At 38.1% G+C, this 16,331-nt stretch overlaps 1 protein-coding gene across 1 annotated transcript in view; it reads right to left on the bottom strand.

Annotated features, from left to right (window-relative positions):
• The window catches only part of CNIH2 (cornichon family AMPA receptor auxiliary protein 2), a 1,918,708-nt gene that overhangs the window by 932,606 nt on the left and 969,771 nt on the right, over positions 1-16,331 (bottom strand). Inside the window, exon 3 of the mRNA XM_044075684.1 lies at positions 3,899-3,946. Within this exon, the coding sequence (XP_043931619.1) occupies positions 3,899-3,946 (48 nt within the window). The remainder of the gene's footprint in view (positions 1-3,898; positions 3,947-16,331) is intronic.

Genomic DNA, 16,331 nt, shown 5'->3' with positions numbered 1-16,331 from the left:
TCACCACAATAAACAGGACATTCTGGAGGGATAGATTCCTGTCCCAGAGACTTCCCATACTCTGGAACAAGCTACCCATCTATGTCAAGCAAAGTTCCTCATTAGCAGTCTTCAAGAAAAATCTTGATAAGTGGATGGGAAATAGGAAATACACCCCAGTTTCCTTTTATGTTTATTATGGCTAATAAATGAACAGATAACACTAACTAAACAGAAGTATGATTCTTTTTATACTGACCAGTAAGGTAAAGTTTACTGAACAATATAAATATAATTGCTATAACTCATGATGCATACTAATTAACATAGCAAAAGTCAACTATGTTATTATATACTAATGGACAAAGACTTCAATGAAACAACATACATTTTAAGTAAGAATGTCACTGAAAAACATTATAAACGATAGTTGTGGGTGAATAATAGGAATTATCACTTGTTCTGAGTGGGAATGCTTAAATGAACTAGCAAAGAGTAATTATTACTATAACATATTTTACAGACAGCTAAATCTAATATGCATTGCACTACTAACAGAGTGACTTCCAAATGAACCTTCAGTTGCTTTATTAAGATGATACAAAACAGCAAATCTCATACTAATGGGCTTTGAAAAAGTAATACAGATAGTGTCAGTCTAGTGCATTTTCAATATCAGTGATGGCTCCAGTGGGGACATGATTGCCCATTACAGATAAGCAATATAATCCCCAGCAGTCATTAAGTCTTGTATCCAGATACAATATAATAACAAATGCTTGAAATTAATATAAAAGTAAGGATTCATTCTGAAAGGCAAAATTAGCCTGTCAAATGCTATACATGTAAACTGCTTGGTAATGACTTAATAATAAAGTTGGAATAACGTCATTATCTGAGAAGCTGTTTTTTTATTTCCCTTGATGGGAGGGATATCCCCAGTATCAATGAGTGAAGAGTCAATCTCACTATTTTGCTGCAAAATCAGACTGAATGCTCAGGGTCTCACTGAGACTAGCTATCTGTTTTATTATTTGCAAATTATTTAAAAGAATTGCACTGTACTATAATCCATTGAAATACCTTACTACTCTGTTAACCAAGATTATCAACAACAGATAACACAGTTATGCTGTAAAATGACTTCCATCACTTGCACTATTCCATATCCAGAGGAGGAAAGAAGCATGAGTGTATTGTAGGACACAGGAGAGCTCATTAATGACAATATATGTACCAAAGCAATGCGCACTGGAGCGCTCATTAATGACAATATATGTACCAAAGCAATGCGCACTGGAGCGCTCATTAATGACAATATATGTACCAAAGCAATGCGCACAGGAGAGTTCATTAATGACAATATGTGTATCAAAAGCAAGGCGCACAGGAGCGCTCATTAATGACAATATATGTACCAAAGCAATGTGCACAGGAGCGCTCATTAATGACAATATATGTACCAAAGCAATGCACACAGGAGAGTTCATTAATGACAATATGTGTATCAAAAGCAAGGCGCACAGGAGAGCTCATTAATGACAATATATGTACCAAAGCAATGCGCACAGGAGCGCTCATTAATGACAATATATGTACCAAAGCAATGCACACAGGAGAGTTCATTAATGACAATATATGTACCAAAGCAATGCACACAGGAGAGTTCATTAATGACAATATGTGTATCAAAAGCAAGGCGCACAGGAGAGCTCATTAATGACAATATATGTACCAAAGCAAGGCGCACAGGAGCGCTCATTAATGACAATATATGTACCAAAGCAATGCGCACTGGAGCGCTCATTAATGACAATATATGTATCAAAAGCAAGGCGCACAGGAGAGCTCATTAATGACAATATATGTACCAAAGCAATGCACACAGGAGAGTTCATTAATGACAATATGTGTATCCCAAGCAAGGTGCACAGGAGAGCTCATTAATAACAATATATGTATCCAAAGCAAGGTGCATAGGAGTGCTCATTATTGACAATATATGTATCCAAAACAAGGCGCTCATTAATGACAATATATGTATCCAAAGCAATGTGCACAGGAGCGATCATTAATGACAATATATGTACCAAAGCAATGCGCACAGGAGAGCTCATTAATGACAATATATGTACCAAAGCAATGCGCACAGGAGAGCTCATTAATGACAATATATGTATCCCAAGCAAGGCGCACAGGAGAGCTCATTAATGACAATATATGTATCCAAAGCAAGGTGCATAGGAGTGCTCATTATTGACAATATATGTATCCAAAACAAGGCGCTCATTAATGACAATATATGTATCCAAAGCAAGGTGCACAGGAGTGCTCATTAATGACAATATATGTACCAAAGCAAGGCGCACAGGAGCGCTCATTAATGACAATATATGTACCAAAGCAAAGCGCACAGGAGCGCTAATTAATGACAATATATGTACCAAAGCAAGGCGCACAGGAGCGCTCATTAATGACAATATATGTACCAAAGCAAGGCGCACAGGAGCGCTCATTAATGACAATATATGTACCAAAGCAAGGCGCACAGGACAGCTCATTAATGACAATATATGTATCCAAAGCAATGCGCACAGTAGAATACAAGAAGAACAAAAATATACGTCTAAAGCAACCAGTAAAGCAAATCAATGATACACTGCATACTGAAACCAAGTTTCATGCTGGATAAAAAGGATTTGCTACCCTTTCTAATTGCAATAAAATGCTCTGATTGACTGGTATAGCATAACAATTTAATTCTACCAGCACCAGAAGAGGAAACCTTCATACTTGAAGGGGTGCCACTCTGCTTTATCTGCATGTTATTAGCATATTCTACTTCTGCCACTACATTTTGACAGCCTGAACTTTACTTGACTTACTAATCATTATAGGAATTTCTCCCATTTTCCAAAACTGTTGGAGTAAAAAACAGCATATAGTATATGTGTGCGTGTGTACCTATATCTATTAATCTGTATGTATTTATCTCTCTCTCTCTCTCTCTCTATATATATATATATATATATATATATATATATATATATATATGCATATGTGTTTCTGTGTGCACATGTGCATGCATTTGTATCTGTGCATCTATCTAAACAGATGCATACACATGCAAATGCACATATATAATCACTTAGATGTGTGGATTCAGATATGTATATGCTCACTCTTAAGATGAACTGCTTGGTATCCATGTCTAAAACATATAATAAGTTGGTTATGATCAGAGAGCCAATCATAATACCCTATGTTTAGATTAATTCCTTCATTTAACTCATTCCCTCCAGTACAGCTCTTTTTTCAGTGTGTACCTTTAACTCCTAGTAGATGTGGCTTGAGCCTTTAAAAAATGAAGTTATCACCTTACATTTCTAACAAATACCCATTGACAGAGGTCAAATATCAATAGAATTGAGTTTGCCATCATGTATGCATCAAGATCAAGTATTCTGATACCTTATATGTAGCATCATTTTGGAATTATTAATGTAAATATCAACAAGCAAGTTTGATGCCTAGTGGCACAGTAGGAGGTAACTGCTGAAATGCCTGGAGGTGCACTCGGTTGTAATTGTTTACTAACTTTACTTTCTACATCCTTAAAAAGCATACAGATATTCTGCACCCTTCTGTACCATTCATGCTATTATGCAGATAGGCTTAGGATTTCTATAGTTTCAGCTGATAAAGTAACTTTGAATACAAACTCTGAACATAAAATAAGTGTAGGTTTCAAAGGTAGTAAAATGTGAACTTTATGTGCAAACTTTAAAAGACATTGTTAAAAGCAAACTTTAAATAAGATAAAAATTTTCTTTTTGGTTTCATGTTATAAAAAAAAAAACACTTCAAACTTTAATATAAAAAACTTGCTGCTATTACAAAATGAAGAAAACAAACTTACCTTCCTCAGTAACTTGCAGATTCTCTCAACATTCCGCAACCGTTCTCTCTGAAAAGAAGAACAAGGCTGTTCATGTATAGTACTGAAATAAGACAAAAAAAAAACAATATGCTTTCTGATCTTTGCATTGTCTAACTACAATGGCTATACTTTGGTCATGACACTGTTGCAGAAGTTTTTTTTTTTTTTTTTTTTGCCTGTGTGCATGTCAGTGAGTGAATGAGTGTGTGTGTGTGTGTGTGTGTGTGTGTGTGTTTGTTTCAGTAGAATATAGAGCAGACAAATTACTAGTAGTGATTTGATAAGTGTGTTTTAAACCACTACAAGATACTATTTCAGTGTCTTTATTATAGAAACAAATGTTGTGGAGATATTATTGTGTTTTTTCGTTTTATTAATGCCACTGAAAGTATAGAATGTATATAATATTAAGTTAAATTACGCTGCCTTAATTCTGACACCTGAGTGGGTTTAGTGTAGTTGATCATTGTCAGAGTAATTAAATAACAAATGAACATACACACAGACACATGCATGCTTGTGCATTCACGTGTGCTCGCATACATGCACACACACATGCATACATGCATTTACACACCTTTCTGTACTCTACTGTAAATCAATTATTTGCTAAATATATGCTTCAATATGTTATGTCATTGTTTCTTCACTCACACATACAACTCTACCATCCTCCCGCTATCTTTACCCAAACCTTGCACCCTCAAAAGTCATCCCCCTCTTTGTATCGTACATAACATTTACAGCTATGCCTAATATAGTCCAAGGGTAGCCAAAACCCAAAAGTCATCCGCATTAGTAATTAAACAGGGTCTTAGATTTTAGTCAGGATGCAGCCCAGGATGATAAAGAAAGTAACCTGAGCCATGACTGATAAGGATAAGATTTCTTTCTGTGATTCACCAAAAAAACTTCTCTATCTTTATGAGTTTTCTGATTCTCTAGTTTTTTTGCTGATTAAAGATACAGCTTTTTTATTGTTAATTGGAACTTGTTTGCCAGCTGTTGTTTTTGTTGCTTACTGAAGCTTTTCTGTTTACGCAGAAGTTTGTCTGGTCTATAAGAAGCTAGTTTGACTGGTCCAGAACCTTATAGTGCTGAGCAGTGCGTTACTGAGCTTGCACGATTGGTTCAACACTGCATAGTGCTGAGCAGTGTGTTACTGAGATTGCCTGATTGGTGCAACACCTTATAGTGCTGAGCAGTGTGTTACTGAGCTTGCCTGATTAATCCAACACCTTATAGTGCTGAGCAGTGCATTAATGAGATTGCCTGATTGATCCAACACCTTATAGTGCTGAGTAGTGCATTACTGAGCTTGCCAGACTGGTCCAACACCTTATGGTTCTGAGGAGTGTGTTACTGAGCTTACCTGATTAGTGCAACACCTTATAGTGCTGAGCAGTGCATTACTGAGATTGCCTGACTGGTCCAACACCTTATAGTGCTGAGTGGTCCAACACCTCATACTGCTGAGAAGTAAGTTACTGAGCTTGTTCATTTTACAGTGCAAAGCCATTTTACACAGAGCTAATTGGAGGAAGGGCACTAAACAAAACTCTGATCTGTGATATATAAGTATCCTGTTCTTTGCTTATTTTTACTAGTTATTTCTAGCAATTTTATCGTCTGCTGCATACTTTTTACTATATTTTACAGCTATAAACTAATCTGCACAGTTGTATTAATATTTTTTTGCCTCTCAGGGTCTGATAAATTAGTTTTTTACTGTCACACTGTTTGTAAATCTTTTCTAGCTAGTTTCACTGTGTGTGAGGTATTAACTGGAAATTTTCTCCATGTATTAAACATCTGTTTGTGTTTGTTTGTTCTGATTTCCTGTCAAGGAAAAGAGACATGGAGGAGCTCTTGGATTATGTAGCCCAGGCGATATGACCCTAGCCCTGAGCAGCATCCTACCATCATGCAGAATGATACCACAGTACAAGCAGAAAATTATTGATTTCAACAATTGGGTAAGTTTCTGGTGTCATTCTAAGGGGATCCAGTATCTGTCTACCTGGGATGACATGACTGACAGACCTCTATACTTTGCCAGAGATGGCCTACATCTGTCACCCCTGGGCTTCCAGATATTGACCAAGGCTCTTGCCAGCCCTATAGTGCCTTTTTAGGTGGTATTCCAAAGACCAAATTACCACTGTAACAGCTACAAACAAATGCAATCTGAGGGTCATGCTGCTCAATGCTAGAAGTTTAAATCTAAAAATGCACTGGCTCTAAGCACTCCTTAAAATGGAGAATATCGACATTTGTGCCATAACAGAGACCTGGTTCAAGGCAGCAGAAAGCACCCCTGCACTACCAGGCTATAACTCATTCCACACCTTTCGGTCCCAGAACTTGGACCGAAGCTCCAAAGGCAGTTGTGTTTTCATATTCATAAAGGATGTGCACACCTCCAGACTAGTAGCCCAACATAACGCATCTGAGATACTTCAGATGCAGCTAACATTGGGTAAGACAGCAATTCAGGTTGCATCCTGCTATAGGTCCCCAACCATGTCCCAAGACTCATACTCCACATTCCTAAGCACCCTGGAGAATATTAGGGTCCAACCTAACACTCTCATACTGGGTAACTTCAACTACCCCTCCATTAACTGGGAAAATTACTCATGTACCAATACACTTGCCCAATGGTTTCTGGAATTCATTAATTCCAATGCCCAGGACCAGCTCGTTCTTATCCCCACTAGAGGTAGCACCATCCTTGACCTGGTCATTACTAACATGGGCGCCTGTTGCTCTACACCAATAGTCAACTCCTCCTTGGTTAGATCTGACCACAAACTAATCACTTTGGAAATCCACATCCCTCCCACTCACCCCCCTACCCCCACCCGTAAAGGTAACCACCATGAAATACTTCTCCAAAGCTAACACTGGCCTCCTAACAACAGAGATGGCTAACTTCAGGGCACCCGTGCAAATGGAGATCAGTTGTATGACCGTCGAATCATACACCAATGCACTGCATGAACACGTACACAACTGCATGGATCTCACCATACCCAACAGAACCAAGACACTCTCCTCCAAAAAAAGGAACCCAGTCTGGTAGTCTCCTGCCATAAACAAACTCTACAACAGAAGGAGGAAACTGATGTGGAATAAGGTGAAGTCCCAAGACTGGAAAAACTCCTTTATCAGCCTCAACAAAATGTTGGAATCCCTCATGAAATCCCCTAAAGCTAGCTATAAAAACAGAATTGTAGCAGATAGTAAAGAAAACCACAAGGCCTTCTATAGTTATATAAAGAATCTCCACAGCAATACCCAGATTTGTTCTGAGCTACTGCACAATGGTACCTTCCATACTGAGTCAACAGATGTTGCCAATATACTGGCCGACAGATTCAGTGCCATCTTTACCCCTTTCTCCCCCCCCAAGGGACCAGTCACAATACCAGTAGATTACCAGGCACCCAGTATTACTGCTGCACAGGTTAAAACAGCACTGTCCAAGGCCAAGAGTACAGCTTCTTATGGGACCTGACAATATTCCTGGCTGCATTCTACATGAACTACAGAGTGAACTGGCACCTCACCTGTGTGCCCTGTTCAATCAGAGCCTCACCTCAGGCTTTGTCCCTACCAAATGGCGCATGGCTACAGTCATCCCTCTCCACAAAGGAGGAGTGACTACAGACCCTGGGAACTGTCGCCCCATTAGCCTGATGAGTCTGATATGCAAAGCTATGGAACGCATCATCATGGACCTAATAAACAAGGATATAGGGAATCTCCAAACTCTGGGTCCCACAAAATTTGGTTTTGTGAAGGGTAGATCATGCCTGCTCAATGTGGTCAACTTCTTTGAGTCAGTCATCAGAGCTGTGGATGAAGGCAAGGAGAATCATACATTCTACCTTGATCTGGCCAAGGCCTTTGATACCATTCCCCACTCAGGAATCATAGAACCTACAGTGTGAAAGCAGCTGACTCCAAGTCAGACTGCCGACCAGTCATGAGTGGAGTCCCACAGGGTTCAGTCCTGGGTCCTCGCCTCTTTGGCATCTACTTCTCTAAAGTCCAGGCCAACATGAAGGGACTCTGGCTGACAAGGTTCGCAGATGATTGCAAGTTGGGAGCTATTACTAACTCCCCGATTGATGCTGACATCCTACAGAAAGGCCTCACTGAGACCAACAACTGGTGTCAGAACCATGGCCTTAAGCTCAATGCCAAAAATTGTGTCATCATCCCCTTTGGAAAAAAACCCGATTCCCATGAATTACCACATCGATGGTAGTCCACTGAACACAGAAGGCGTTATAAGAGATTTGGGAACACAGGTTGACAGCAACCTCTCTTTTGACTGCCACATTGGCACTGTGGTAATGAAAGTCCTTCTATGTGGCACATCTCATTACTAAGGATTTTGCATCCAGGAAGAAAGAGGTCATTGCCTCTCTCTATTCTTCCCTCATTAGGCCAATCATTGAGTACAATGCCCCATTTGGCATGTACCTTGCTAAACACCTGCAACAACTGGAGAGGCCGCAAAAGTACCTCACAAAAAGAATCCTAAGCCTTAAACATTTGTCCTATATGGACAGACTAAAAAAACTCCAACTATTCTCTGTCTCATATCACCTACTTAGATGCGATCTCTGCTTGACATACAAAGCCATGTCTGACCCAGTTCTGTTAGAAATGCTACAGCTAAAGAAATCCCAATCCCTCTGCACTACATGCTCCAGAGACCTCAACCTCATTACAACAATCAACAGAACATGCTGGAGTGACAGGTTCATAACCCAGAGACTGCCCATGCTATGGAATAGACTTCCCATATATGTCAAGCAGAGCACCTCACTGGCCCTCTTCAAGAGAAATCTTGATGAGTGGATGGGAAATAGAAAATTCACCCCAGGGATCACCCCAATGGCTTTACTCAACAGAGGTACTAGGAACTAAGGTCAGGCGGCATGATGCCAGGTTAATCCTATGGGCTAGGCTTGTAAAGGCCCCAGGGCCATTAGCCTAGTACACACCTATGAACCTTCATTTATATCCTGCTCTTGTTTCATCTGGATTTGGACTAGCTGCACTGAGCATCCTGGTATGAAGTAAGTGGTATTTTTGTTATACATAGCTCTCAATCACTTAACACAAAAATTCTGGACAAAGCCAAAAATAATGAGGGGACAAAGCCCCAAAAATAGGGACAATTTTTAAATATTGTTCTTATAAACCTAGAAAGCTGCTGCAATAAAAGGTGTTGTGTTACCATACATTTTTTGAAGGATCTGAAGTCTGAAACCTAAATAACAGTCAATATTTAGTGAGCTCAGTCCTCACTGATTTACCACAAAAATCCAGAAGATGACAAATTCTATGAGGAGCAGGCCAAAAATATGAGGCAAATATCTGGACATTCTGCGAAAATCTGTACAGTTGAAAGGTATATTGTTTTATCACTATAATAGTTAATTGTTTATACTTCACTATGAATTTTACGGGGGATTCTCCAATGTCTGTGATTTTTGTTTGCATGCTTCTCATTGTCCATCAGTGTTTCTTCACTCCTGTAACTGAACACTATGACCGAATCATTCACTTTAATTGTAAGTGCACTGATGGGTCTGACTACTCAAACAATGGTAAAAAAGCAGGGATAAGTCATGGCACATATGAAAATCATCTCAGAAACCCACAGGCCAAAGAAAATATCAAACTCTCAAACATGACAACAAACTAGCAATGAAAGATGCAAAATCCACATATGTAAGGAGAAAACAAGTAGCTTTGTTTTCCAGGCCTAAACTATTCTGGAAACTTATAAAAACACCTTATTTTAAGAATTACAACCAATCCAGTAAGCCTTTGGCTCCTATTATGGACAAAAAAATTACTTAACAAAATTTGCTGTACTCATATCCTTACGTCATCTACCCTTTCAAGACAACAGAGTCCAAAGCCCATCACCTGTACTCACCGATTCTCCCATTCAAACTTCCCCCACAACCCACACAATACTGGCACATTGTCTACAAGGATTTCTCTGTGCCCCCATTCACACTTTTAGGTAATTTCTTGCAAATCACTAAAATATATATTGATAAAACTTGACAATAAAGCCAAAGTTAATCTCAATATAGTTCATCCTTCCTTTCTCTTCATTATTGCTCCATATATCTCAAAATGGCTGTCACATATTTGTAACCTTTAATTCACTAAAGATGTTATCCCCTTTTCAATTAAAACATGTTATGATAACCCTTATCATACGAATCCCTATACCCTCCACTATATAGCATTTCAAGCCCATATGCAGTCTATGTCCATTACCCAAAATATTTGAATAACTTCTTCATGAGTAAATCATAGAATGCAAAAAAGTACAGCATCCTAAATGACTGCCAGGAAAATTTTGAAATTTCCAAAATGCTTGGAACTTCTTACCTGTAGCCCTCAGGGCAATACCTTCTCATATTTCAAAACTATTCTGAAAGACTTCCTAGCCAAAAGCTGGATGTATTCTTGCTTAACACCAGGATAAACTATATCACTAAATATGAACAAATACCTATTCATACCTTACACCTCTCCTTACTCTCCCTTTTTTGTTCACTCCCTTATTTTTATCAATTTCTCTCCCCTGACTTTCTCTAAATAACTGATAAGCCTGCTTTTCTCTCACTTTGTATTGCAATTCCTGTTTGTATTATACAAACCTACCTTTAGTCTCTCTTTATACTGGCTAAAATGTCTCTATTAAATCTTTGTCATATAACTTGTCTTTGTTGTTAACCAATGTTTTCATATTACATCTAATTTGGTATGATTATTTAAATTGTTGCTGTTTTTTTTGCGTTATTTTTAAAGACTGTAAAATTATTGTTCTAAAATGTTTTGTAATACTTTGGAGCTTTTCTCCATGGGCCCCTGCTGAAAATGGGCTCCTACTCAGTTGGACTTTCCCAGTAATCACATGTCAATAAATAAATAAATAAAATAAATAAATAAATAAATGTAGGTCAGGTCATAATCTTGTAACAGCCATATTAGGGATCTGGGAATACAACACATGTAGACAGTATCCTGGCTTTTGACCTTCATGAATCTACTATGGTAAGGAAATCACTATGTTGCTCAACTTATAAGCAAGGGTATGGCATCCAGGTCCAAGGAGATCATTGTTAAAGTGTACTTATCCCTCATCAGCCCAATCATTGACTTCTTGTTTTTATCTACTCTCATATTTAATCATGTTTAATAGGTCAATATTCTGATGTTAAACTCTGACACATTAGACACATTTATTGACATTGTTGCTAACTACAGACCCCCTACAGAGCCCCTTAATGTTAATTGACGACCATATTATGTAGCTTGACAGGTAAGTTACCATGTCTGTTAATCCTGATGTCCTAATTTTGGATAAATTGAGCTACCTGGTCATCAGAGTATATTACACAATCAAAAAGAGATATGCCCAGCTTTTCCTAGATTTTTTAATACCAACTCTATGTATTAGACTGTCCAATTTCCCACTGGAGGGAATAATATACTTTAAAAATGTTGTAACTTGCTGCATTCCATCTAATTTATACTTATTGAACAAAATCGATCCTTAAATTAACATATTTTTGCTCAAAATTAGTATCAGTTAGTAAAGTTTGAGTCATCCAGCCCGTAAATTTAGCTACATTCAAAGACTACTCAAAAGTCAACCTTATATTCCTGTCAAAAGGCATAAAGAAATTCAAATGTGCCTTTTTCTCTCCAGACCAGACCTGTACAGCCACCACACGTACCCAATACTTATTTACAAAACAATCGACCAGTGTACTTCTAGAGATGTACCTACTGGGTATGCAAAGGTGGGAAATTCATGGGTAAACCCCTACTGTTAAATTCTCAAATAAACAGACTTTGTATAATAAAAAGAAACAAATATATAGTTCATATGAACAAGACTTCTAAGTACATCTGTAGGGTTCTCAAATACACAGTTAGTAAAACTAAGTATCAGTATGAGCCGAAGGTAACTAACTCTTCAAAGGATAATCACATGTCCTTTTGAACGTATAGATAGTGTATTAGAGGAAATGCTCAATACTGTCCGCAACAAAAACTGAATGGCTCCACCTCTTCTAATACCAGTGCCATAGCTAATGCCTTGGCTTACATATTTAGCTCAAAATGTTTCCCCTCCTACTTATCCCTATGACACCATCACTAAATCTAACTTGTGCTCCTCTGATTAATAATATGAACAAGAACTTGAAACATATTAAAAGTAAAAATAGTAGCTCCATGGGTCCCAGAAATATGGCAGGCTACCTTGCATTAACATAAAATTTATTATTGCTGAACTCCTTTATAAGCGTTATATTTGCCTCTCCAAAACGTATATACCTGAGTTATGGAAGTCAGTGCTTGCAGTCTCTTAGCTTAATGGTAACAGTGTAACTGACCCTGGAAATTATCGTCCTATTAGCCTTAGTTATTATCTGTAAACTAATGGGAATATCTTTATCGATTTTATTAACAGCAAAGTTGGTCATTACAAGCTCTTGGCACTGGCCATTTCACAAACTTGGGTCTCTTACACTGTAATGCAACAATGCTTTTGAAGCTGACACCACCAATATCCAAAGATTAACTGTGAAAGCATTACAGAATCAGGTGGTTATCCAGACAGTCTCATAGGTAAGCCTGTCTGTCTGCAGACTATTACAATTCTAGCCAACAATCAAACGTTAGAATCAAACTCTGTACCTTCTATCTGTGAGGTAAACACATTAACCATTATGGCAACCCCAACCATCATTTATACAATCAAGTAACCTGCCTAGCTTATGATAAACAAAATATTTTAATAGCAAAAAAAAAAATCAACAACACAATATGATTTTTTATTGATTTCTTTTCTGTGCTTCAGTTTCCAAGCTGCTATCTGATATACATTGTAAAAAGAAATTCAAAATAAGGATCCTGTATAGACTGTTGTATCTCTTTTATTTTATATTTGTCTAAATCTAAGAGTTGTACACATAGTTAGACACTGACAGCAATATGATCACTGAAGATGTACATAACAATCACACTGCCAAATGACCAAGACTCAAGAGTTAAGTTTGCATTTCTATTTTGTGTTTATTGCATTTGAGATATGTTATACACTTTTAAATGTGTTTGGCGCATGGTCACATGATTATACATGAGACTGAAGGAATTGTTTTAAATGATTGTTGTACTTACGTTATGTACTAGAGACGAATAAGAGTATGCATTCTTATCAATAAATCACTAATGTGGGGGTAAGATCCTGATTGTTTTGTTTTCTTATTCACATTCCTAGACCAGGATGTTAATATTAATGATTTACAGCATGTAAAAGCAGCTGTATATACTGATATATATATATATATATATAATTTATATATATATATATATATATATATATATATATATATATATATATATATATATATCTATATACACACGCTGGCAACGCCGACAATGAGATAACCGACACCAGAAGATCGACAATGGAGATGACAGACGATTGAAAATCCCAACGGTGAGAACACCAACATGTTAAGGTAAGTGTCTAATAGTGACAGACGTTAGGGTCAGGGTGTGGGTATGGTAAGTGTGCGATAGTGACAGACTTTAGGGTTATGGGCGGGTTAAGTGAGTTACGGTTAGGGCGCAGGTTAGGTGAGTGTGCGATAGTAACGGACCTTAGGGTTAGGGTTTGGGTTAAGGTTAGTGCATAGATAGTTATGTATGTAAGGTTTAGTGTAGGTTTGTAAGGTTTTTGGTGTACTTGTGTTGTGTGTGTGTTTTACGGAAAAGGTATTTGTTTTGTTGATTGTCGGGATTGTGGTTTGTCGGGCATGTGAAGTTTCGTGTTTTTGAACTTTCAGTTTTGTGGTGTCGGTTATCTCATTGTTGGTGTTTTTGCGTGTCGGTGTTTTCCGATAGACCCATTAATATATATATATATATATATATATATATATATATATATATATATATATATATATATATATATATATATATATATATATATATATATATATATATATTATTCACATCTTTAAATGCCCAAAGCATAGTTAACAAAGTCTCTAATCTCCATGCTTGGCTTACACACAATAAACTAGACATCTTGTCCATCTCTGAAACTTGGTTGAAACCCCATATAAAAGATTCTGAAATAATACCACCCAACTACTCTATCATTAGAAAAGATAGAACCCACAAAAAAGGAGGAGGAGTAGCCCTCCTATACTTATCCTCCTTATCAGTTACTCCTTATAACAAACCTACACCCCAGTTTAATAAAGCCAAATTACTTCTAGCACTACTTCAAGTTAACAAACATAAACACATATGTATAGCCTCCCTTTACATCCCTCCTGGTGACAATACTTCTACACTTGAGGACATCCTCTCCTGGCTTTCTACCAACATTACTATGGAAACAATAATTTTGGGGGACACTAATATCAATTGGTCCTCCATACAGTCTCCCACAAACCCACTTAACATCAACCTCTACAATTTCTCACAACTGATCAACTGCATAACCCGGCCCTCAAAAAATCTTTACAATGGTAGCATCCTTGACTGGATTTTAGTCTCCCACCCTCATTATTTCTCTGATAGTGGCACCTTTCCCAATTCCCTTAGTGATCACTTACCCACATTCACACATCGATTGCCCTCACCCTTACATCTTACACACACTTATATTACTACTCGCTACCAAAAAAACTTCAATCCCATTACCTTCCCCAACTCTCTAAAAGCAATAAACTGGAATACTCTAAAAACTCTACCCCTGGAACAGGCAGTTACCCACTTCAACACAACCTTCAAACCTCCTAGACCACCATGTTCCCTTAAAGACAAAAAGAATAAAAAATAAAACTGCCCCTTGGCTAACAAAAAACACACTAGTAACCATACACCTCAGAGATAAAGCTTGGGCATGTTACCAAAAACACAGGACTCCCCTCACTCATAATGAATTCAAAACACTTAGGAACAAAGTAAAAAAGCTCATCATCACTGATCGACAGAATTACTTCTGCATACTCCAAAACAAAAATAAAATGAACCCCCAAAAATTTTGGAAAGGCATATCCACCCTCCTTAACCCCAGCAGAACAGATAACCCTAGCCCAGACCCTGATGCTCCAGACATAGATCTGGCTACACAATTCAATACTTTTTTCATCAATTCCATATCCAAACTAACCTCATCATTCTCATCCTCTAACACCACCACACCCTCCACATTATCCCCATCCTCCTCTACCAATCCTTTACCCCCCACTTCTACTTTTCCTCCTCTTTCCTCTCCATCACCACCCCCCAATACCCCCTCCTCCCAGCCTCCACCATTCTCACTAAAACCTGTACCCACATCCACCATAAAAAACTCCTCCAGAAACTGAAACCATGCTCTAAAGCCACCGATAACATTCCTTCTTACTTTCTTGGCATAGCTGCCGAAGCCATTGCCTACCCCATCAGTATTCTAATCAACCACTCTATTCAAGAAAGTTTAGTACCCCAAATCTGGAAAAAGGCTTATGTCGTACCTTTGCATAAAGGTGGCAGCAATAATAACATTACTAATTTCTGCCCCATCGCTATCCTATCTCCCATCTCTAAACTCCTGGAAAAGTGTATCCATTTACAACTCCTGCCATATCTCTTAGACAATAACCTACTTACTCCCACACAACATGGCTTTAGCCCCAGCCACAGCACTATGACCGCCCTTCTCTACTTTCTGGAAACTGTGAATAAAGCAAGGGACTCTGACCACATTGTCTCAACCCTCCTGCTTGACCTCTCCAAGGCCTTCAACACTATCTCCCACAATTTACTCCTAACTAAACTTTCTACGCTTAACCTGTTACCTTCCTCTCTGAATTGGTTCACTAGCTACTTATCTAATAGATGTCAAACAGTAAAATGGAAAAAAGCCACCTCCCCATTCCGTAACACCCCAACTGGAGTTCCCCATGGATCCATACTGGGCCCCCTTCTCTTCAATATATTAATTAATGACTTCCACAACTCCATCCCCTCCACAAACATTATCCAATATGCAGATGATTCAACTATTATCTGCTCTGCTACCTCCATCCCTACCCTCCTTAAGCTCACACAAGACGCATTCTTAACCACCGAACATTGGATGAAAAAAAATCACCTCGCACTAAATGCATCTAAAACCAAACTAATGCTATTTACCCCCTCCAAAGCCACCTCTTACAATATAAGTACATTCCCTATCACTAGTCATAGTAATACACCCATCGAACTGGTATCTGAGGCCAAATTATTAGGTGTCCAAATTGATAGTCAGCTTAAATTCAGCTCCCGTCTTCAACTAACTATTAAAAAAACA

Source organism: Protopterus annectens, chromosome 6.part1 (assembly GCF_019279795.1).
Source record: "Protopterus annectens isolate FY-2018-M chromosome 6.part1, PAN1.0, whole genome shotgun sequence".
NCBI classification, from domain to species: domain Eukaryota; kingdom Metazoa; phylum Chordata; order Ceratodontiformes; family Protopteridae; genus Protopterus; species Protopterus annectens.
This window is presented reverse-complemented; position numbering and strand designations above follow the sequence as displayed.